Below are 24077 nucleotides of genomic sequence, written 5' to 3'. Positions count from 1 at the left end.
AAATATGTTTACAATAGATGGATAAGAGACATACTCTTCACTATTAAATGGATTGTCGACTTCATAATTGAATGTTCTCACTTTTCTCAAAGAAAAATAATGATTATAGAAATTACTTATTCATATAATATATAATAATACTGATATGGTCTGGATTAAAGATTTAAAATTGTTCAGAGCTAATTATAGGCCATGTGTTATGTTTCTTATTTTGAACCAACTAATGAGCCGTAGCAATAAATAAAGAATATCTATTGTACATAGCCCATACATGGGTTATATGTAAGAGAATATTTTCAAAATAATGTTTATCTATGATACATCTAGGCTGTAATTGCATTTAAACTTACCTTATTATTACAAGGGCATCAACGGATTGTAAGAATATAAAATATTGTGTTTGAATCGTAATCAATTCCAAATGACTAGTATATGGTTGAGTGTAACGCCTGCCTCCCGGACTGAGGGGGCGCTGTGACATCAGCTCCCACTAGAACTACAGCTCAGAAGGCGCGGAGAGGGAGGGCCGAAATAAAGAAACAAGCATTTTTCTTTGTAGTTCCGCAGTTTCTGCAATCCTAACTTTATTTTCCAGATTCGGGCGTCCAGCTCCACGCCGGTCCTCGACAGAAGGGTTGCCGGTTCGTTGCCCGTCCAGCAGCAGCATGTCCATCGTGCCTCCGAGCCGCTCCAGCGCCGGCTGGCCGCGCGGCGGCTCCGTTCAGTTCGGGAACAAATACATGAGCGGGCCCGCCAAGGCGCTGAGCCTGGAGAGGACGATCAACCTGTGAGTCCACAGACATACACAGAAACACACACGTACACACACGTACACACACACACACACACACACACACACACACACACACACACACACACACACACACACACACACACACACAGCCTGGACTGGGTTAAGATCGGTCTCTAGTGTGTATTCATGGAGTATGAACGCTGTGGGTTTGCGTGGCATGTCCAGGTGTTTCCTGCTGGGTCGTTAGGAGACGGGACAAACAGGTTCACTTGAACCTTCAGGTTCTCAGTTCCCTCTCTGTGTGTGTTAGATGTGTTCCTGGGTGCTTCATTATCTGTACCCAGTGATAATTTCCGTGGGTCAATAGGAGTTCAGCTCTTCTTAAGCAAGTGGTTGTATTCCAGATACCCGCTGACCAACTACACATTCGGCACCAAGGAGCCTCTGTACGAGAAGGACAGCTCGGTGGCCGCCCGCTTCCAGAGGATGAGGGAGGAGTTTGACAAGATGGGGATGAGGAGGACGGTGGAGGGGGTCCTCATCGTCCATGAGCACCGGCTCCCCCACGTGCTGCTGCTCCAGCTGGGGACCACCTTCTTCAAGCTGTGAGTACCATCGTCCATTGAGTGTTTCCGTACAGTCTGTGGTACAGAATCCAACACCGTGCCTCCTCCCCAGGCCCGGAGGAGAGCTGAGCCCCGGAGAGGACGAGGTGGACGGTCTGAAGCGGCTCATGACGGAGGTACGTACAGAGTGCTCCTGCTGAGCGGCTGGTGGTTGTTGATCTGTTGTTGTTGATCTGTTGTTGTTGATCTGTTGCTCCCCGTCTGTCGTCAGATCCTCGGGCGTCAGGACGGAGTGAAGCAGGACTGGGTGATCGACGACTGCATCGGTAACTGGTGGCGCCCCAACTTTGAGCCCCCGCAGGTGAGAGCCCCCCCACATGTCCTGGGGGTCATGAGGCCACGATCTGATGATCAGTCATGAATCAGTGCCGACTAGAGAAGCTTCATCTAATATTTGCCTCCATGGATTTCTTTTTTTGAAGTAAATCAGTAAGGAACAATGCTGGCCAATCGTAACCATATAAACTCTTGAATCTCTGCATCATACGTTCTTGGTAATCAAAACATCGGTTTTGTTTTATGGATGAGAAAACATACTGATTATTGTACAGATTGCATCTCGTTGAGTCTGTCTTCAGCCTGATTGACACGTCCGTCTGTCCATCCAGTATCCCTACATTCCGGCTCACACAACCAAACCCAAGGAGCACAAGAAGCTGTTTGTGGTTCAGCTCCAGGAAAAAGGTCAGTTTGAACCCAAGCTAATGTCAAAATAGGCGTTTGCTCATGAATATGATTCAAAGTTGTGATTGATGAACGTCCAGTCGGGATTGACTCATGTCTTGTGTCCTCCTGTCCTTGTTTCCTCAGCGCTGTTTGCGGTCCCTAAGAACTACAAGCTGGTGGCTGCGCCCCTCTTTGAGTTGTATGACAACGCCCCCGGCTACGGACCAATCATCTCCAGCCTCCCGCAGCTGCTCAGCAGGTACCTGCCGGTTTCCTGCATGTTTCTGGAAGAGGGGCTGTGAAGTGTGTCTGTTGTATACGGGGAATAGGTTAACCTAGTGATTGTTAGTGCTTGGCACATGGTTCTATGAACATCCCTACTGTACCGACAGCGATCTATTGTTGTTTCTCTTTCTTCTGACCAATGTACTTATTTTAAGTCGCTTTGGATAAAAGCATCTGTTAAACGCTCTCAATCTAAGTAAGGTGTAAAGGAATATGTTTGGTTTGAAGGTGAACAGCTTAAAGCCAGGGCTTTGGCCTTCTACTGCTGAGCCCAATAAAGTCTTGATGTCTGTTTTTCTCCACGTAGATCAAAAATGATATGCAACTTTGGAATGCAACGGTTTAAGTTTATTTGGTGACTTGAATATAAGTATAAATATATACAATTCTTGGCGTAAACTCCATAATACTGACAAAGTATTCAACATGCAAACCATTATCTTGGTTCCTAAATCGTGCTTTTCTTTTTTACATTTCTTTATTTCGTTTTTTTTTTAGGTTTAACTTCATCTACAACTAAGAGAGGAACATTTATTTGATGCTGTCTCTGTGAGCACAGCTGTTATGGATGTAGTTCAAGAGGAGCTGGTGGTTTGGAAGAACACTGTTCATCACTGAAGGACTGTCCCAGCAGCTCTCCCCCTCACTGGGTGGACGGGACTGCAGTGGGCTCCGCTGGGGATGGAGAGGAGATATGGGCCGGGGAATTTGTGTTTGTTTTTTTACATGGAAAAAAATAGTGATATTTTCTATCATATGTTGTTTCCTTATCCAAATGCTACAAATTCATTTTACTCAAAAGATTTGTCTGATTAAAAAATAAGAAAAAGCTACAACTTTGAGTTTCTTGTTCTAACCTGTGATGATGTAAGTGTTTTATTTTAATAAAACAGTTTGTTAAGAGGAATAAGCTCTTTCTGGAGTGTGTTGATGGATTTATTCAGGTGGTGAGTGCTCGCATTTTCCAAAGGGATTGAGACTAATATTTATAAAATTACCAATAAATATATATATATATATATATATATATATATATTTACAATGGGGTGAAAAATGAAAAGCCATGTCAGGGATTTGCAGCCGTATCGTAAAAAACGGTCCTTCCGAAAATTCTGTTCACACTGCAATGACACTGAAACGTTATAATCTGTAAACAAAAGCAGACTCTGGATTAAACTGCTGGGATGAGGGTGTATTTATAGCTTCAGCAGGCAGGATGCTCTATGTGTTGCTCTGCACTTCTCTAGGAGTTACAGACGCAGGCTTGGTAAACCCTTTGAGCATTTCCATTATGTGTTTTATGTATTAGGTCAACTGTTAACATATTCTTTATAGTGGTTTTAGAGGTGTATTATAAATTGATGCACTACTTGGGAAGGCTCTGGTAAAATAGGCTCCTGGAATGTGTTCATATTCTGCTTCATAATGCAGTAAAGCCAATGAAAGGTCTCATGTGTACATGTGTGTATATATATATGTATTATATGTATTTGTTTATATAAATTATCAAGTCTTTTTAAAATGTTTTATACATTTACTGTATAAATATTGTTGGCCGATATAAATCTATCTATATATAATATATATCTAATATATATAATTATTATTTTTTTATATTGGCAAACAATAGTAAGATAGTAAATGTATAAAAAAAATATTTAAAAAGACTTGATTGTAAATGTAACAAATGTTGAAAGATAACCAAATAAGGGTTATATTTATGACGGAATACAAAATGTTTGAGCCCGTCCTTAACTTCTGTGGCGTAGATCCTCCGCGACGGTCCCCGGCTGCTAGCACGACGCTGACGTAGACACTGTGCGACCGGACCGGACTTTAATAGAGTGGACCTAACCAAAGTAAACATCCAAATGTGGAGCATGAGGCGTTAGCAATGAGTTCTAAACGATTACAAGAGCACAGCGACAACCCGGAGAAGCGAAAAAGGATAAAGAAACGCGAAGAAGTGGCTCAACTTTCTGTGGTTGTGGATGACGAGGAAGTGAAGAAAGCCGTGAAGGAAGCATGGGCACAAGGAGTCCACTACTCCAATGGTGAGTGGACTAGAGTCCTTACCCTATAGAGTCCTGGTCCTGGAGTCCTAAACCTACAGAGTCCTGGTCCCAGAGAGTCTTAACCTACAGAGTCCTGGACCTATTGAGTCATAAACCCAGAGGGTCCTGGTACTAGAGAGTCCTGGTCCCAGAGAGTCCTGGTCCCAGAGAGTCCTGGTCCCAGAGAGTCCTGGTCCTAGAAAGCCCTGGTCCTAGAGTCCTATGTAGTCCTGGTCCTATGTAGTCCTGGTCCTATAAAGACCTGGTCCTAGAGTCCTGTTCCTAGAGAGTCCTGCAGTTGATCCACTGTACCGGGGTACCAGCCCGGTTAGGACGGGGGGGGGGGGGGGGGGACGGGGTAGAACGCGGGGTGAGACAAGTTAGGATGGGGGGTGAGACGGGTTAGGACCGGGTGGTGAGACGGGTTAGGACAGGGTGGTGAGACGGGTTAGGACAGGGGGGTGAGACGGGTTAGGGCGGGGGTGTGAGACGAGTTAGGACGGGGATTCGAGACGGGTTAGGACAGGGGGTTGTGACGGTTTAGGAAGGGGGGTAAGACGGGTTAGGGCGGGGGTGTGAGCCCATTCTCCAGTCTCCTCCAGACCCAGACTGTTAGCTGATCCGAGCATGAAACCATCATCACCTCAGTGATGAGAAGGGACCCCCTACATTAATGTTACGTTTGTTAACGTTTGTTGTTACAAGTTTGTATCCTGTGTAACAATTCATGCATTATTAGAATGTCATCAAACTGAATGTTGGATCAGTCCTGTCCTGAAGCCCCCCTCAGTCTGGATTGAGTGGTCATCTAGTTTCATCGTTTTGCGCCAAATTCGTCATCTGTCTGTTGTGGATCCTCGAAGCTCCCCGATGGGATGAGGAACACATCAGAACAGGAGTGTATTTGTTCTCACATTTCCTACATCTTTTATTTTACAGAGAACTTGGAGTTGAGCTGCTACCCTTTCCCGCATTGCATCATCAAGGACTTCATCCACAGTGAGGCGTTCACAGAGAACCTCCAGAAGGAACTTCTGGAGCTCAACTTCCACGAGAAGTCCAACGACCTCTACAAATTCAAGCAGGTTTGCCCAGTCTCTTGGTTCTGCTGTCCAGCCTGCAGGGCCAAGCTGTGGTTAATAACATCTTCTCTCTCTTCTTTTCCAGTCTGATGACTTACGGGAGAGAACAGAATCCCATATATCAGGCTTGAGGTAAAGAGGAAACAACATCTCCCCAGCACATTTTCTTCTGTATTAATGTTTGCAAACTGTATGAGACAACATTTGGTGGATTGGTGTTGATTTTTTTAACTCACTGTTTTTGGGACGGTCTGTTGTTGATTTTTATTAATTTTTTTTTTATTCTCATTAATATCAGGGCAGCGTTATTTGGCCGCTTCCGTTGCTGGCTCGGAGACGTTCTGGGTGTTGAGCTCGAACCCACCGTGGACATCTCCTGCGCCAAGTACCAGTATACCGGTAATACTATTAATACTGTGGTAATACTATTAGTACTACACCGGTAATATGTATTGTTACACTGGTAATATTTATTAAGAATACGCCGGTAATACTATTAATACAGTGGTTATATTTATTAAGAATACAGTGGTGATATTTATTAATACACCGGTAATGTTTATTATGAATACAGGGTAATATTTATTAATAATAGACCAGTAAATCTTATCACAGTGTTAATATTTATTAATAAATACATGGTCATATTTATTAAGAACACAGTGGTAATAATAATTATTACAGTGTTAATATTTATTAAGAATATATGGTAATATTTCCAGTCCTCCCCTCCTCCAGATATCCTCCTCTGTCATGACGATGAGCTGGAGGGCCGGCGGGTGGCCTTCATCCTGTACCTGGTCCCCCCCTGGCAGAGCAGCGACGGGGGCACCCTGGACCTGTACGCCACCGACAGTACGTAGCTCACAGCAGGGGGGCGAGGGTCCTGGTTCTGCTTTATCAGAACAAACCAATAAAGATGTCATAAATATTTGCCCTGTTAAGCCCTTTGAGACTGTAATGGTGACTAAGGGCTATACAAATAAAATAGAATTGAATGTTCCTCCTCCACCAGGTCACCTCCAGCCAAAGCACATCGTCAAGTCCCTGGTCCCCTCCTGGAACACCCTGGTGCTGTTCGAAGTGTCTCCGGTGTCCTTCCACCAGGTGAGCCCATCCTCTCTCCCACTCGGGTGGGGGGTGGGGGGGGGGGGTCCGGGTTAGGGTTAGGGTCTGGGTCCGGGCCCCAACGTCTTCTCCCTGTAGTCCTCAAGGATGTTTACTTCAATACTTCAACAACAATCGTCTGTAAGGTGCTTTGGATAAACTTGTCCGCTGACCTGCTGGTCTAGACCCAAGAGTAAACGCCCCAGAGAACAGGCTTCTACTGCCCCAGAGAACAGGCTTCTACTGCCCCAGAGAACAGGCTTCTACTGCCCCAGAGTACCAGCTTTTACTGCCCCAGAGTAAAGGCTTATAATGCCCCAGACTAACGGCTGCTTCTGCCCCAGAGGCTGCTCCTGCCCCAGAGTAATGGCTGCTCCTGCCCCAGAGTACAGGTTGTTCCTGCCCCGTTTTAATGGCTGCTCCTGCCCCAGAGTAACGGCTGTTCCTGCCCCAGACTAACGGTTGCCCCTGCAGGTGTCGGAGGTGTTGTCGGAGGATAAGTGCCGTCTGTCGCTGAGCGGCTGGTTCCACGGGCCCTCTCTGGAGCGGCCGTCCCGCCACATCGAGGAGCCCCTCCCCCGGAGCCCCCACCTGCCCAGGGATGTGAGTCGGGACTCCTGCACACATCTACCTCTCCCTGTCTTGGTACGTACCCGTCTTGGTACGTTCAATCTCCTTTACCTGAAGCTTGACACGCTGGTCTTTTTCCTTCCCAGGAGACGTTGCTGCTGGAGTGGGTGAACCCAATGTATCTGGACATCTCCTACCAGGAGCAAATCCAGGAGGAGTTTGAAGAGAGCGCGGAAATCCAGCTCAAAGACTTTTTAAAGGTGAGCCTCCTTCTTTATTAGTGTTATTTTTATTTCTTGTTTTTTTCCCCTTCTCGCTGTTGATGCTGTCTGTCGTCAGGAGGAGAAGTTTGCGGAGGTCAGCGTGGCTCTGAGGCTCCACGACATCCAGTGGGCCAGGAGAGGGCCGCCCAACAACAGGTCGGCCACCTCCCCCCTCTCCCCCCCTTTACCTCTCCCCTTATCCCTCCCTTAAACACCGTGGTTACGACAGCGAGAAGTGGTGTTGCTAAGTAACAGCGTCCCCTCCCCAGGTCCTACGAGGTAGCGTCTCTGGAGAGCATCCCCCCGTGTGTCAGTGAGTGCTGGGAGCTGCTCTGCTCCGAGGCCTTCTTCCTGCTGCTATCCAACTTCACCGGCCTCAGGCTGCACTTCCTCTGCCCCAACGACGAAGAGGAGGAGGAGGATGAGGACGGGGAGAATGAAGAGAATGAAGAGAAGGAGGAGGAGGAGGAGGAAGAGGAGGTAGAGGAAGAGGAGAGCCAGGAGAGTGCGAGGGGCGGAGAAGCCACGGGGTCCGCGATGGAGACGCCGTCGACGAAGAAGAAGACCAAGGCCAAAGGTAGGGGGGTCCAGGGGGGCGTCGGCTACGCTAGGCCCCGCCCATCCTCTCTAGGTGAGTCTGTGACGTCTCGTTAACCTCTGACCCCTCCCCAGAGCCGAGCACCCCTGAGTACGTGGGAGAGCTGCGCCGGTGGACCCACGGGGGCTACACGCTGCTCCACGACGGAGAGGCGACGAGGGCCGAGTACGCCTTGGACCTCATCCTCCCCTTTGGCTGCTCAGGTCAGAACACTGACCCAAACCCCAACCCCAACCCTAACCCCAACCCTAACCCCAACCCTAACCCCAACCCTAACCCCAACCCCAACCCTAACCCTAACCCGACCCAGACGTTACTGTGACGCCGTTATGTGCAGTTTGATGTAGAGATTTTCCGATAACATTTTTTCCTTTCCGAATCCTGAACTTGAGTATCGGCCGATAGAAGTATATACCGATACAGCCTCTAGCATTGTAACTTCTAACAGCACTTGTTCTTACTGAATGGTTCTCTAATTATGACAGCAATGTATAGTCGGTTCACTTACTGTCAACATTTTGTTTCAGAACTAGATAATTTACATTTATAATCTATAATTATAATAATCCATTTGTATTCTTGTAGTTAAGCGCCCATGCATCCATGTTTATCCGACTCGGTAGCTCGAACCCCCGTAGGTTGGAGATGATTCCCATTCCGACTTTCCACCTCTGACCGTTAACGAACGCAGCAACAGTAGTGCAGTGTTTGATGTTCTCTGCCTGTGTAGTTAAGGAGTTGTGTGATGGTATCGGATCGCGTCAGAGACTTGCGTACTCGCCTCAGATACTGCCTGAAATGTAGTGTCGGGTATTGTCGACGGCGCAAGTCTATGGTGAATTTAGTATGATGTTTTGCGATGTGTCTCAGGTTTAGACTTTAAGTGTGTGTGTGTGTGTGTGTAGACTGGCCGTCAGAGTTCGGGGGCTTCACGTCGTACGTGGCCAACGAGGAGGACGAGGAGCTGCTCACGGTGAACCCGGAGGACAACTGCCTGGCGCTGGTCTACCGCGACAAGGAGACCCTCAAGTTCGTCAAACACATCAACCATAAGAGCTCCTGTCAGGAGAACGGCAATAACCTTCGTAGGACATTTTACGACTTCTCTTTTGTGTACTATGAATAAATCTTTGTGACTTTTACTGTTTGGTTGTTTCTCCACTGCTGAATCGATCCAAGCTGTCAATCATACAGTATAAATCAATATCAGGTTATGGAAGGGTCTAGATTATTTACCGCAGGAGGCAAACGATTTTAGATAATACTGTTTGGTAGGTTTTGTTGTTTCTCTGTTAAATACTGAATGTGTCAGAAAGGCCAAAACAGTTTCTTTACTAATAACAATTTGTGTATCTATGTTAAAATTATGAAATGTACGAAATATGAATTGACTGAATTAATAAAATGCATGTATTGTAATTGATAGCAACTAAGACATCCACTTAATGTAGAAACAACTCTGTCGCCCCTCGGTGGCTTAATGAAAACCAACCATGTTTTATCCTGTGGGGCTTAAAATCACATTTCGATTCATTTTGATGAGAAAAAGGAACTTATAATTATTCTAAAAGCAATCTCAATCACGTGATTTCGATTGCTTAATCACTCAAACACAAAACGATGATTCAAATGATATAATTACGACGAATGCGTTTAAATTAATTGGCCAAGACTCCAAATACTTAATGCTTGGTTGAGCTGCGCAGAACTTGTTCTACCGGCCGGGCTGAGAGGTCCATGGTCCACCAGTATGGGTCTGGTTTAGTTCACCAGTATGGGGTTGGTAATGTCCACCAGTATGGGTCTGGTTTGGTCGACCAGTTTGGGACTGGTTTGGTTCATCAGTATGAGACTGGTTTGGTCCACCAGTATGAGACTGGTTTATTTCACCAGTATGGGTCTGGTTTGGTTCACCAATATGGGCTGGTATGATTCATAAGTATGGGACTGGTGGTATTGTTCACCAGAATGGGACTGGTTTCGTCAACCAGTATGGGGCTGGTATGGGGGATACGCCAACAACCATTTCCTCTCTGCTGAGGGTCAGCCTCTCGACTAAAACTTAACTTCGTCCAATCGCAGTGTTCCCTGATTCCCAGTCAACCAATCACAGGCCGTGACGCTCCTAGCAGGCTGTGGGCGTGGTCCTAAGTAGGAAACATCTCGGAACATGGTTACAAAGTTCGAGGTAAGTTCTTAAAGATTCTGTATCAGAGCGACAACAAAGAGGAACTATCTGTACGGTGTATCTTCAATACATGTGTGTATGATTAGTTTCTTTGTACTTATTTGTACGTAACTGTCTGTCCTGCAATCCCCGAAGATATTGGTGTTGCTCTGAAACCCATTCAGCAAACCAGTCATGTACTGGTCCTGTACTGGTCCTATACTGGTCGGAGGACTCCAGCCCGTTTTAAAAACGAGTCTTTGATAACCCCGATGTGTTTGTTTCTCGGCCCGGTTCCTAATTGCTCTCCTTAACCCTCCTGTCCCCTGAACCTCGCTGGGTTGAGTCGAGGGTTAGTGGATCTCAATCTGAGAGCACAGTGAACCGCACATTATCACATAATCCTTTACATCTGCGGGGAACTAATCTTACCATTATATTTATAGAATATCAGTGCATAGACATATAGGCATATGATTACATATGGGATAAGGCATCGTATTAGTTTAACAGAAAAGCATAATCCCTTGTGATGTTCTTTCCACGAAGAGCCATTAATGTGTACAGCAGAAACACATCAGAACGAAAACAAGTCTGCATCAGAGAGGGAAGGATACATCGAAACAGTCTGTATTGAACGACAGGGGGATTCTGATATTATGGGTTGTACATTAAATTGGCCTTTTTATATACCTTCTGCTGAATGTCCTTTTATCTGACATGAGCCCTGAATATAAGATTATATTTCCTATAAACCTAATGCTCATGGAAAAATAGTCCCATATATTTTATTAGATTTTCTTACAGGCTTAATAGAATAATATAGGAATAATAACAATAACATAGTATTAATATCATCCATTAAGCTTTCCAATGGTTAAACCCTACATTTCAATAACAGTTATTTTTTAATTAGAGTGAGAAATATTTATTTTCTGTGATGCTAGTAAGTAGCTCTGGAACAACATCTTGGCTACTAGATCTCCCCTCTAGAAATCCAACCAAGTGATGGTTTTTCACCAGGAATACATGGTTCCTTATCAGAAAGCTTCTTATAACAACGAGATGAGATCCTGCCGTGTGTATGAACCCATGGTTCTTGTGAGCCCGTGTTCAAAGGAAGCATAAGGGGAAGGTGGTAACTGTAGACCCTGTGAATGTGTTATTACACCACAGCATGGGCTAGACCAACATGGCTAAAGCAAGACACTCAATTTTGTTCTATCTATATACATATAGAACAGGCTATTTAAAACACACTCCTGTTATTATAGGCATTATGAAATAAAACAAGTGCTATGAGTGTATTAGTGTCCCCTCACCTCAGGGGACATATCAGGGGCTGCACTCTGAAAACCAGGACCATAAATTATCATAAACTTCAATGTAATGAAGCTCAATGGGATTGTTGAGAATCACATTCTCTGTGTCCTAATGAACTGTGTGTGTGTGTGTGTGTGCGCATGTGTGTGTACGTGTGTGTGTGTGCCTGTGTGTGTGTGCGTGTGTGTGTCAGAGCATGGCAGAGATCGGCGGCTGGATGGGGGGTGCGGTCCTCTTCCTGGAGTCCCTCTGTCCTCACGTGAACCTGCTGTCGCTCTACAAGGACCCGCACCACAAGTTCACCCTCTTCAAGGTCATCAAGCTGACCCTGACAGGTAGACCCCGCCCCCCTCCCCCCAGGCCCCGCCTCCAACGGGCCACGCCAACCAGACCTCAGACCTTCTATGTGTGTGTATGTGCGTGTGCTTATGCGTGTGTGTGTGTCTGTTTGTTTGCGTGTGTGTGCGTGTGTGCTTATGCATGTGCCTGTGTGTGTGTGCGTGTGCTTGTGCGTGTGTGTGCGTGCCCCCAGACTCCGCGGGGGGGCTCGGCGGCTATGAGATCCTGAAGCTGCACGACGCGGACCCCCTGCTGGGCGTGGAGCTGAAGTTCGTGGAGCTGGAGGCGTGCCGGCGCTTCCTGCAGAGCTACATCTCCGGGACGCTGCGGCAGGCGCTGGCCCAGCACGCCGGGCGCCTGCTGGCCGCCGCCCCCGAGGTCAAGGTTGAGACGCAGCTCAAGGCCGGGACGCACACGCTGGACCTCTGCCTGGACAGCCTGGAGGACTGCCTGGAGCACATACACCTCTCCCAGGTAGGGTGCTGCTCATACACCTGTCACAGGTAGGGTGCTGCTCATACACCTGTCCCAGGTAGGGTGCTGCTCATACACCTGTCCCAGGTAGGGTGCTGCTCATACACCTGTCACAGGTAGGGTGCTGCTCATACACCTGTCACAGGTAGGGTGCTGCTCATACACCTGTCACAGGTAGGCTGCTGATCATACACATATCTCAGGTAGGGTGCTGCTCATACACCTGTCCCAGGTAGGGTGCTGCTCATACACCTGTCACAGGTAGGGTGCTGCTCATACACCTGTCCCAGGTAGGGTGCTGCTCATACACCTGTCACAGGTAGGGTGCTGCTCATACACCTGTCACAGGTAGGGTGCTGCTCATACACCTGTCACAGGTAGGCTGCTGATCATACACATATCTCAGGTAGGGTGCTGTTGGGTGCTCATTCACCTCTCCCAGGTAGGTTGCTGTTCACACACCTCTCCCAGGTAGGGCTCATACACCTCTTCCAAGTAGGGTGCTGATCATACACCTCTCAGAGGTAGGGTGCTGCTTGAAGTATTAATTTTAATAACAGTAGGGTGCCGTCGTGCCTCGGGAGGCGTATTGAATATATCAAATAAATCATTATTAAATGATCTCTATTTTATTATATACAGCATTAGTATTAATAACTGTACAATAACATATCCAACATATAACCTTGACATCTGCTATCTGCACCTCCGATCTGATCAGGTTATTCCTCACTTCATCTGAGCGTTGTTCGACCCCGATAGCCGTGACCTTTGACCTTAATCGACGTCCAGGGACGAGGGGTGCGGTGGAAAGGGCAGAAAATGATCAGATGATAACAGTCAGACCTAAAGGCCTGACTGTTACAGTGGTGTCATTGGAGACACAAAGCAGGTGCTCTGGTTCTGGTCTATGGTTCTGGGGTCAGTCATGTTGCAACCCAGTGGGTTACTGGGGGGACTGGTGTGGGCCCCCCAGTCTGTGTCTGAGAGGCTTCCAGCTCCTCCCTAAAGTGTTTGATTGATGTGTCCTCAGTCGGCGCGTCTCCGTGACGACGAGATGGAGAACCTGGAGCAGCGACTCCAAAAGCAGGCCTTGGGGGGGTCGGCCCCGCGGCCCCCGCAGGGAGACTGCTTCCACTTCCAGAGCGGGACGTTCGGTGAGGACTGGTCCGGCCTGAAGTCAAAACAGTGGATTATTGAAGTCGACCTTTGACGGTTTTAAGGATTTCTCCAGACAAAGCTTGTGAACGTCTCTGTTCTGCTACCAGGACAGATACGGAGGCGTTCAGTCCTCAAAACAATCATGGTGACACGGCACTATGTGAAATAAAACAATATCATCTATATCATGAACTAGGAATTATATCATCCCCTTTTAAAGTTGAAAACAGAACCATATCATATCTGTGTTAGGTGTTCTTCAGTAGACTGAGAGCAATTTAAACAGAATCAAGCCTCACATTAACACCTCTCCCTCTCTCCCCTCCCCTCTCCTCTCTCCCTCTCCTCCCTCTCTCCCCCCACCCTCCCTTTCCTCTCTATCCCCTCCCTCCCTCTCCCTCCCCTCTCCCCCCCTCCCTCTTCCCCTCTCCTCCCTCTCCCCCTCTCTCCCCCATCTCCCCCTCTCCCCCCCTCTCTCCCAACCCTCCCTCCGGTGGGACAGAGGACCGTATCCTGACCGCCGCTGACATCCACAGCTTCTCAAACGGCGTGGGCCGGCAGTGGAAGCACGTGGGCCGGGCGCTGGCCCGGAGCTGCCGCGCCCTCAAGGGGCCCGCCATCGACAACCTGGCCTACGAGTATGAGCGGGAGGGGCTGTACGAGCAGGCCTACCAGATGCTGAGCCGCTTCACGCAGGCCGAGGGCAGCGCTGCCAAGCTGGGCCGGCTGGTCGGTGCGCTGGAGGACTGCCGGCTGACCGGGCTGGCCGAGAGCCTGCTGGGCTCCCAGTGACCGTGTACTCTACTGGGACGGTCTCCATGACCCTGTACTGTACTGGGACAGTCCCATGACCCTGTACTGGGATGGTCTCATGACCCTGTACTTGGACGGTCCCAGTGACCGTACTGTACTGTGACTGTCCCAGTGACTGTGTACTGTACTGGGGCGGTCCCAGTGACCCTGTACTGTACTGCACTGGGACGGTTCCAGTGACTGTGTACTGTACTGGGACGGTCCCAGTGACCCTGTACTGTACTGGGACGGTCCCAGTGACCATGTACCATACTGGGATTGTCCCAGTGACCATCGGGTTCCTTTTACTGTCCCAGTGACTGTGTACTGTACTGGGACGGTCCCAGTGACCGTGTACTGTACTGGGACGTCCCAGTGTAGGGTGCAGAGGAGGGGTGGAAGATGTACTTATGAAATATCTGATCTTTGGTTTGTTTGTATCTTTTGTTATGTTTTCTCTATGTGTGTGTGTGTGTGTGTGTGTGTGTGTGTGTGTGTGTGTGTGTGTGTGTGTGTGTGTTCCGGTGTTCTTGGTGCAGACCAGCAGGCGGCCTTGTGTCTGACTTCCATTTTTACATTTTGAGCTTCGTTGTTTTAATCCTCCAATACACACGGCCTCTGGTCACTCCTGTTCTGGCCAAGAGCAAATTGTCAAACGTGCCTTTTCTACTCTCCATTTGTAACCAAAGAATGATTGAATCAGATATAACCTTTGAGGTATTAGACTTGTAAATGCTGAGCACAAATGTGATTGTTACTGGGTATTTCTGTTTAGCCAAATGGGCGGATTAAATGGTTGTAAAACAGTCTGCATGTTTATGTTGGATGCATTAGTATAATTGAAGATGAAAATAATTTAGGAAAACATTCCCTCAGGTATAATTTGCAATAATCCTCTCTCTCTCTCTCTCTCTCTCTCTCTCTCTGATTAAACGGTTCAGTACGGCCGTATCTTGCGTGTGACCGTTTGGCAGCGGCTGTAACACCAGGGGTGGTGGGGGGGAGGGTCCTGAGTCTGGTCCCCCTAGGAGGCGATCTGGGGTGAGTCCTGACCCTGGTTCCCTAAGGAGGGGGGGGGTGGGGGGGGCGGGGGGGTCTGGCTCCATTAGGGCTGATGGTCCTCTGCCCCCCCCGCCCCCACGCTGCACTTGTCTGCTCATCCAGATGTGATGCGGATTAGAAGCTTTTAACACACTTACATCTGTAGCCCACAAAGGACCAACAGTAAATATGAGATATATATATTCATATATATGAATAAATATCACCACGGCATGTGACCTACATACTGAGGTATCTAAACAGGTAGCCTATATATAGCTCGCTCTGTCATTCTCTTAGTTTCAATTCTGTTATACACCTGCAGAGGCTTTTTTAAACGTGGATCTTTTTTCAGGCTCTAACGTTATTACCCATAATTCAGCTGCACGTCTTAAACCTCTGAAACATGAACACAGGGTGATGTTCAGGAATGACTTTCCCGCCGCTACAGTGTGTAGTAATGACACAATAAGAGCAGCAGCTCGCTGCTCGTTAAAAAGGCTTTCATTGAAATCATCTTCCCTGGGATGTGATTAAAGCTGCCGTGACGTCAGCGAGATCGCCTCTCTAGGTGAGTCTCGCGCGCTCTGCCTCCTCCTCTCGCGGCGGCTCGCAGATTGAACGATGCACTCGCTCGCGCGGACTGTTATCAGCGCCGCCCTATAGAGACCCCCACCTCCGAGGCTCGAGCACAACGACCCCATCTCCGAGGCTCGAGCAGAACGACCCCACCTCCGAGGCTCGAGAAGAACGACCCCACCTCAGAGGCTCGAGCACAACGACCCCACCTCCACCTCCGAGGCTCGAGAAGAACGACCCCACCTCCGAGGCGCGAGCACCACTACCCCACCTCCACCTCCGAGGCGCGAGCAGAACCCCACCCCCTCTCCGAGAGGGACGGCGAGAGACACCGAGCTGTAACGGACTAAATACCTTTCGGATCCCGCGGCTCCATTCGCCCCGACCGGGCCTAATGCTTTAGCGAGAGAGAGAGAGAGAGAGAGAGAGAGAGAGAGAGAGAGAGAGAGAGAGAGAGAGAGAGAGAGAGAGAGAGAGAAAGAGAGAGAGAGAGAGAGAGAGAGAGAGAGAGAGAGAGAGAGATCCGCACTGATTGAGTCGGCAGGGACAGGGCGGAACAGAGGATCCTTCATTCGCTCTGAACCATGGGCTGTACTCTGAGCGCCGAGGAGCGCGCCGCTCTGGACCGGAGCAAGGCCATCGAGAAGAACCTGAAGGAGGATGGCGTCACGGCGGCCAAGGACGTCAAGCTGCTGCTGCTCGGTAAGGAGCGGGACCGGGAGCGGGACCGGGGCCGGGCAGCGGGAGGGAGGCGCCGCTCCGGGAGGGCGCACCTTGCCTCCTTAGGACCGGGCTGCTCTCCGTGGTTCTGATTTCCTTCGTCGCTCCGTCGAGTCTCACTCTGCCGTTCTCCGTTCTTTGCAGGCGGCGGGGAATCGGGCAAGAGCACCATCGTGAAGCAGATGAAGTGAGTGTCTTTACGTCAGATTTATTGTGCGGTTTTCCGGCCTCGTCATGGGGGGGGGGGGGGGGGGTAAGGCCCAGATTGCGCCTCCCTTGACTCGCTAAAGCTGAGCCGCCATGTTTCCGGAGGCCGGAGCCCAAGGACTGCCGGGGACTCGAACCCTCCCGCGGACCGGCCCCCGGGCCGGCCCGGGGGCCGGGGAGGCGCCGTGCCAGCCGTGGTTCCGACCGCCCCGGGGGTTTATATGTGTGTATGGAGGGATTGGCGGATCATACGTGGGTGTTGCTCTGCTCGAATGAGCGTGCACGCGCAGGCGCGCGCGCGTGTGTGTGTTTTTGTGTGTAATGGTTGTGAGGTCACTCTGCTCCATTAGCGCTACCTCCGCTTTAATCTTAATGCCTTTAAGTGCCTCATATCAACCAGAGTACTTTTGCATATAAAGCGGATTTACGCAGAAATATGGCATCTCAACCCGCACCTAAACCGGGCCCCTTCTAATCTAAATCTAAATCGGTGGTATTTTAAATCACTGTTGTTTTTCTAAACCTCTGATTTACTTGATGTTCGGGGACGCCGCGGTGGTTGTGTGTGTCCTGCACGGCAGACATCTTCTTAGCATCTTGCATCCCTGCGCTATCCGAGCATCCTCTCCCACTCCCTCCCAGCTTCCATTCTGCATTGCACCCCCGCTTCCTCTCTCGCTCCTCCTCGATCATCTGTTTATCCATAACCAGTTCTCGATGGTACGCCGTTATCTCAAGAAATGCTTTTTGTCATGCTATCCATTAGCCTCTTATACATTCACCCGGTAGATTAAGTGCACTGCAGAATTACGGGTTTTGGTTTATGCTCTTCTGCTCTGTGTGTGTGTGTGTGTGCGTGCGCGCGCGCGTGTGTGCGTGTTTTTTCGGTTTCGATGTGTGTGTATGTGTGTTTTGGTGTGTGTGTGTGTGTGTTTGCGTGTGTGTGAGTGTGTATGCGTGTGAAAAGTAGGTTACCCTAAAATGCAATAAAGCACCATAGTTGTTTTTTTTCTGGGGTTATTTTAAGACCATATCTGATTCATTATGCATATGAAAGATGAGTTGTATGCAGTTAATATATCTCTTATAGATACAGTTTCACTTAGATATAGTAAGTATAGCTGGTTGCTAATGTGTGTGTGTGTGTGTGTGTGTGTGTGTGTGTGTGTGTGTGTGTGTGTGTGTGTGTGTGTGTGAGAGAGAGAGTGTGCATCTTGGATGTTAATTTTAATCGCTAATTTGTCGTATTATTGAAATCTGTTTTCCAATATTTTGTGGGTTTCCTCATTGGGTGAAACCCCCACAGACAGGGTGCCAACCCAGGCTGACTTCTCTCCTGATATATTGAGCCTGATGAGCCCTGTGTGGAGGACATTATACTAATGATGCTCCTCTTCATATGTTACCAATATTAGCTCAGAAAGCGTTACATGCTGCGGCTCAGTAGGAATCCGACTCCTCCTGAATTATTAATTCCACTGTCTTGTTCCTCCTTCAGCAATATTAAACATAAACGGCAGAGAATACATTCAATATGTTGGTTAGATATTGATATAAGATACAGACTTATATATTTATATAGATATGTTTATACACAAATATATAAGGTGAAAGGTAAATGTAGAGGACATCAACAAACGCACACACGACCGCACACACAAACACACACACTCACGCACAGGCGCGGGTGTTTTCGCGCTGCGCTGCGAGCAGGTGTGTGTGGCGCTGATTGCGGTGTGTGTGTGCAGGATCATCCACGAGGACGGGTTCTCAGGGGACGACGTGAAGCAGTACAAACCCGTGGTCTACAGCAACACCATCCAGAGTCTCGCTGCCATCCTCAGGGCCATGGACTCCCTGGCCATCGAGTTTGCCGACAAGGATAGAAAAGTGAGTCCCCCTCCATGCCCCAGGATGGGCCGGAACTAACCATCATGGAAATACCCAGCTCCCACTGGGACCGGTGGGACCAGTGCAACATGCAGAAGCAGACACTGCAGTTTGTTCTATTAGAGTAACGTAAACGTGGAACCGCTTATTAAATTATTAATAAATGTTTTAGAGCTGCAGAGTTCCCTGCTCTATTCACGCCGTCTCAGGGTGCAGGGAGAGAGGTTGTTTGGGTACAGACCCCGAGAAATGTCACATCGTGACATGAATCCTTTTCTCAGTGAAAATGGAGATTGGGATTCAGGAACGATCATTCCCACTAATAACGAATCATATTGCATCACAACGTCGGTCAAAGCATCAAACCAGGAGTCTAACCGATCGTTTAGCCCGTAACGATCCATCCAGTACGATCACACTGTTTCTATCGGTTCACATCCCATAACTGTAATAACTGTGTGTGTGTTTGTGTGTGTGTGCGTGCGCAGGCGGATGCTAAGCTGGTGTGTGACGTGGTAACCCGTATGGAGGACACGGAGCCGTACTCGGCAGAGCTCCTCACGGCCATGCAGAAGGTCTGGGCCGACGCAGGCACCGCCGAGTGCTTCAACCGCGCCCGGGAATACCAGCTCAACGACTCCGCCCAGTAGTGAGTATATTAACATGACTCCGCCCAGTAGTGAGTATTAACGTGACAGTAGTGAGTACATAACATGACAGGGGCCGTAGTTAGTATATAACATGACAGTAGTGAGTACATTAACATGACAGGGAATAAAGTGAGCACATTAACATGACATTGGTGAGTACATTAACATGACTGGGACAATAGTGAGTATACTAACATGACGGGGATAGTAGTGAGTATACTAACATAACAGGGACAGTAGTGAGTATATTAACATGACAGGGACTAGTGAGTACATTAACATGACAGGGACAAAAGTGAGTATATTAACAACTACAGGGACAGTAGTGAGTAAATTAACATGACAGGGACATAGTGAGTACATTAACATGACAGCTGTGAGCACATTAACATGACAAGGACAAAAGTGAGTGCATTAACATGACAGTAGTTATTATACTACCATGACAGGGACAGAAGTGAGTATACTAACATGACAGGGACAGTAGTGAGTATATTAACATGACAGGGACTAGTGAGTACATTAACATGACAGGGACAGTAATGAGTACATTAACATGAAAGGGACAATAGTGAGTATATTAACATGACAGGGACAATAGTGAGTATATTAACATAAGGACTGACAGGGGCAATAGTGAGTATATTAACACGACAGGGACAATAGGGAGTATATTAACATAAGGACTGACATGGACAATAGTGAGTATATTAACATGGGGGTGATGGCTAACAGGGACAATAGAGAGCACTCACATGGTACATGACAATGCGATGCACTAGCTGCTATAGTGGCCGTTTGGTAGGCTAATGCGTGTGAATAGTCTGAGTGCACTCTGATATTTGTACCGTGGTCGTTCCCCGTGGGAATCGAACCCCCAGCGGCGTTATTTCCATGCCAGTTGAGCTAGACGGTGAAGCGATCCTCATAAGCCAGCGGGCCACATAACAACAACAGTAGCTGTACGAACATGACCCGGGATAAACACTTACATCCAGGGAGATGGAAAAACCATTAGAACGAGGAGCTGTGTGCTGCGGAGGAAACACCCCATTCATCCAAACCCCTTCCCCTCCCCTCAGCTACCTGGACAGTTTAGACCGCATCGGAGCCGCAGACTACCAGCCCACAGAGCAGGACATCCTGAGAACCAGGGTGAAGACCACCGGGATCGTCGAGACCCACTTCACCTTCAAGAACCTTCACTTCAGGTACCTGGTCCCCAGCCCTTGGCCCCTGGGGCCCGTGGCCCCCTGGGGCCTGCACGGCCACCCGTCAGGGCCCCTAACGCGTCAGAACCCAGAGGTTGACAGCTGTCTGCTCTCTGTCCACCAGGCTGTTTGACGTCGGAGGTCAGCGGTCCGAGAGGAAGAAGTGGATCCACTGCTTTGAGGACGTCACCGCCATCATCTTCTGTGTGGCCCTGAGTGGCTACGACCAGGTGCTCCACGAAGACGAGACAACGGTGGGTGGAGCATCAGAGCATCACTGCACATCTCCTCTACTCCCTCCAGTGCTGGAGTCGTTAACACTAATCTAACCCCCTTTCTCCCCCCACAGAACCGCATGCACGAGTCCCTCATGCTGTTCGACTCCATCTGCAACAACAAGTTCTTCATCGACACCTCCATCATCCTCTTCCTCAACAAGAAGGATCTGTTCGCTGAGAAGATCAAGAAGTCCCCTTTGAGTATCTGCTTCCCTGAATACATAGGTAGGTCCCCCCCCCCCCCCCCTCCCCCCAGACCTGCTGATGGCGGCGTACTGACGTGTGTCTCTCCCCCCCCCCCCCAGGTGCTAACACCTACGACGACGCCACGGCCTACATCCAGGTTCAGTTTGAGAGTAAGAACCGCTCCCCCAACAAGGAGATCTACTGCCACCTGACCTGTGCCACCGACACTGGGAACATCCAGGTAGTGTTCGACGCGGTCACCGACATCATTATCGCAAACAACCTGAGGGGGTGTGGCTTATACTGAGGCCGGGCCACCAGCCACCATGGGGAGTATGAGGTGTTAATAATGATAATTTTGATGATACTAAAACACATAAATACTGTATGTAAATCGACACGTCCACACGGACCCAAAGAGCTGCCGTCAGACACCACACTGAATTATTGCCATGTTTGGTTCCTCTCCCATCTTCTCTGTTTTGAGTTCACTATACAAACCCTGGGTGTGTTTTAAAAAAAAATGTGTTTTCACAAAATAAATGTTTAATTGTTTTTTCTTGATTGTACCAGCAATTATGAAGATGAGAAAACGCGGCACTAGGGGCTATGAGCAGCCTTGCCTTGTTTTTTGCAAAACCTAGAAATCCGATGCACGGAATGCACAATGTACTCTTTTAACATTTCCTTAAAAAAACACAAAAAAAAAGATAGTGGTCGTCCTTTACATTTGATCAGCGAGGCCGAGAGAGCCGCTGTCCTGCTGAATAACCCCTGGTGCCGCCCGGCCACAGATGCTCTACTTCTATATATATATAGGTGGTGGTGGTGGTGTAGGGGGGAACTGTACCGGTGGCTTGGGGTCATGCTGGAGATGAACAGAGCTCTTTAGCGCTCACTGGGACAAAGCTCCCCTTTCTTCTGGTCGCACATGACTGCTTAATGCCAGTAGCCTGCAGGAACCTCCGTTTGTCTTTCTCACTCTTTCTTTCTCTTCAAACACATAAAGGAGATGAGGATGGCTCTGTTAAAGTGGCGCTGGCTCTTTTTATATTGGGCCCCCTGCAGTGGATAGAATGCCTCTGATCAGCCAATGATAGGTGGGGGGGGGATGTCATATCAGTGCCAACCTTCTGAGAATGACAGGGAGAAGCCGTCATGGGTCACTATTGTCGAATCACCTAATGTCATTGAAGCAACACCTTGCATTTTAATATCATCGGATGAGTTATTTAGACCTCATGCCCTGCATGCACCCTCCCACCTCCTTAGAACATGCCCCCATCCCCCCGTCACTCGAGGGGGGGCAGTAACCTGTGAACGAGTCGGAGGGCTCCGCCACCGCGACCGCCTGCAGCCCCCACTCTGATAGACGTAGAACTCTACCGGGATGGCGCCTTGACACGTTCCCTCTCCTGGGGGTTTACCCCCGCCCCCTCTCCACTGAGCTAGGCGTTTAGCCCCGCCCCCTCTCCAGTGAGCTAGGCGTTTAGCCCCACCCCCTCCAGTGAGCTAGGCGTTTAGCCCCGCCCCCTCTCCAGTGAGCTAGACGTTTAGCCCCGCCCCCTCCAGTGAGCTAGGCGTTTAGCCCCGCCCCCTCTCCAGTGAGCTAGGCGTTTAGCCCCGCCCCCTCAAGTGAGCTAGGCGTTAAGCCCCGCCCCTTCACAGACACAGTGCACCACCGCCCCCCGGTCCGTGGGTCTGTCCGCTGAGAAGAGGAAGTACAGCTCTCAATCTCTCCACTCCTGATATCCATCCTCCTTTCCCTGTATACTCTTATCTATCACATATCACTCCTCATATGCTCTTTCCATTCTCACCTTGAAACACCGTACTGTATATATATATTATGATTATACCAGATTTTTTTTTTACTGTGAATGTTTTTGTGCTGCATCCCATCCTACTCCGTAGTTTTATTGGTTGCTCTCATGTGGAATGTTTGTGCTGAGCCAATCGAATGTTGTGTTTACATTAAAGCCACACTTTTCCTAACTATTCCCAATGTCTGCCGCGTCTTTAATCCACGTGCACACACACACACACGCACACACACGGAGCAGTGTACTATCACTCTGGCTCCTCAGCAGACCCGTCTACAGATTAAGGTTAGCTGTGGAGATGAGGCGACGTTATTAGAGTGGCCCTCTTTTAATGGTTCATTACCTTGTGCATAATGCGGTGTACTCAGTGACTCCGATGTGGCCGTAATACAAAGGCTTTGTGGCGGCCTCCGCGCTGATAGGACAGCACTTTGCAGAATGTAGCACAGCAGAGATCAACAGCATTGTACAGCCTCTCAATTTATTAGGTTAAAAGTGTCCCATCAGCGCAGACAAGAAGCTATTCATGTGTTGAACGTTGGATCAGTCGTCTGACCCGCTTCTGTCCTCTAATGGAGTGTGTTCATTACGCGCTGCCTGACACATCTAGCGCAGTCTTACTTACAGATATAAAAAACTCAACTCCCCGATCGACATTATCATGAAATTAAACATTTGACAGATTCTTTTACATTTCATATTCCCCTGAAACGCTCCGACGCCCCCCGGGCTGGAGCCCAGATCCACTTCGATTCAGCGGTGCTCACAGGAAGGCTGAGGTGTTTAACGCCAGGGAGAAGGCTCTCCGTCCTCAAGACTAATCACAGTGCCACCTCCCACCCTGATAACATATGTACACAAGAACCGGTCTGGAAGAACACACGTAAAGAACGGATCTCAGTCCCAGCAGAGCCTCAGCAGCCCGCTGCCGCACGATGGACGGCGACCCGATCCATGATCCTGGTCCCGGTTCCATACCACGCTCCGGTCCTTGTCTCGGGCTGCGTCCTGATTCCAGACGGCGTCCTGGTCCCAGTCCCGGTCCCAGACCGCGTCCTGGTCCCGGTCCCAGACTGCATCCTGGTCCTGGTCTCGGGCCGCGTCCTGGTCCCGGTCCCAGACCGCGTCCTGGTCCCGGTCCCAGACCGCGTCCTGGTCCTGGTCTCGGGCCGCGTCCTGGTCCCGGTCCCAGACTGCATCCTGGTCCTGGTCTCGGGCCGCGTCCTGGTCC

General features: G+C 49.1%; 4 protein-coding genes across 5 annotated transcripts; all 4 read left to right on the top strand.

Moving 5' to 3' along the window:
- The first annotated feature begins 507 nt into the window (after window positions 1-507).
- nudt21 (nudix hydrolase 21) lies at window positions 508-3253 on the top strand. Its single transcript, XM_079737148.1, has 7 exons — window positions 508-787; window positions 1159-1359; window positions 1433-1496; window positions 1592-1681; window positions 1989-2064; window positions 2191-2305; window positions 2830-3253. The coding sequence occupies exons 1-7, from the start codon at window positions 666-668 to the stop codon at window positions 2849-2851; spliced, it is 690 nt and encodes a 229-aa protein (XP_079593274.1). The 5' UTR covers window positions 508-665; the 3' UTR covers window positions 2852-3253.
- Window positions 3254-4155: 902 nt separating this feature from the next.
- Window positions 4156-9147, top strand: ogfod1 (2-oxoglutarate and iron-dependent oxygenase domain containing 1). 2 transcript variants are annotated; one of them, XM_079736043.1, is made up of 12 exons: window positions 4156-4385; window positions 5325-5470; window positions 5553-5599; window positions 5766-5866; window positions 6206-6322; window positions 6483-6574; window positions 7049-7177; window positions 7291-7404; window positions 7484-7563; window positions 7677-7984; window positions 8080-8208; window positions 8911-9147. In XM_079736043.1, the coding sequence occupies exons 1-12, from the start codon at window positions 4226-4228 to the stop codon at window positions 9129-9131; spliced, it is 1644 nt and encodes a 547-aa protein (XP_079592169.1). In that variant the 5' UTR covers window positions 4156-4225; the 3' UTR covers window positions 9132-9147. The 2 variants fall into 2 exon arrangements, with proteins under 2 accessions (XP_079592169.1, XP_079592168.1); XM_079736042.1 differs by having other exon boundaries at window positions 7049-7219.
- Window positions 9148-10145: 998 nt separating this feature from the next.
- tradd (tnfrsf1a-associated via death domain) lies at window positions 10146-15061 on the top strand. Its single transcript, XM_079737416.1, has 5 exons — window positions 10146-10193; window positions 11689-11830; window positions 12028-12308; window positions 13342-13465; window positions 13972-15061. The coding sequence occupies exons 1-5, from the start codon at window positions 10176-10178 to the stop codon at window positions 14259-14261; spliced, it is 855 nt and encodes a 284-aa protein (XP_079593542.1). The 5' UTR covers window positions 10146-10175; the 3' UTR covers window positions 14262-15061.
- A 1404-nt stretch (window positions 15062-16465) lies between these two features.
- On the top strand, window positions 16466-21330 carry gnao1b (guanine nucleotide binding protein (G protein), alpha activating activity polypeptide O, b; the record flags this gene model as incomplete). The annotated part of the gene is made up of 8 exons (XM_079736719.1): window positions 16466-16583; window positions 16746-16788; window positions 18557-18698; window positions 19187-19347; window positions 20431-20559; window positions 20684-20813; window positions 20909-21062; window positions 21143-21330. 8 exons carry the CDS (start codon window positions 16466-16468, stop codon window positions 21328-21330), a joined length of 1065 nt encoding a protein of 354 aa, XP_079592845.1.
- Between the last annotated feature and the right edge of the window lie 2747 nt (window positions 21331-24077).

Source organism: Pollachius pollachius (genome assembly GCF_949987615.1).
Source record: "Pollachius pollachius genome assembly, chromosome: 5".
NCBI lineage: Eukaryota > Metazoa > Chordata > Actinopteri > Gadiformes > Gadidae > Pollachius > Pollachius pollachius.
Note: the sequence above shows the minus strand (reverse complement) of the source record. Positions and strands in the feature narration are given on the sequence as shown.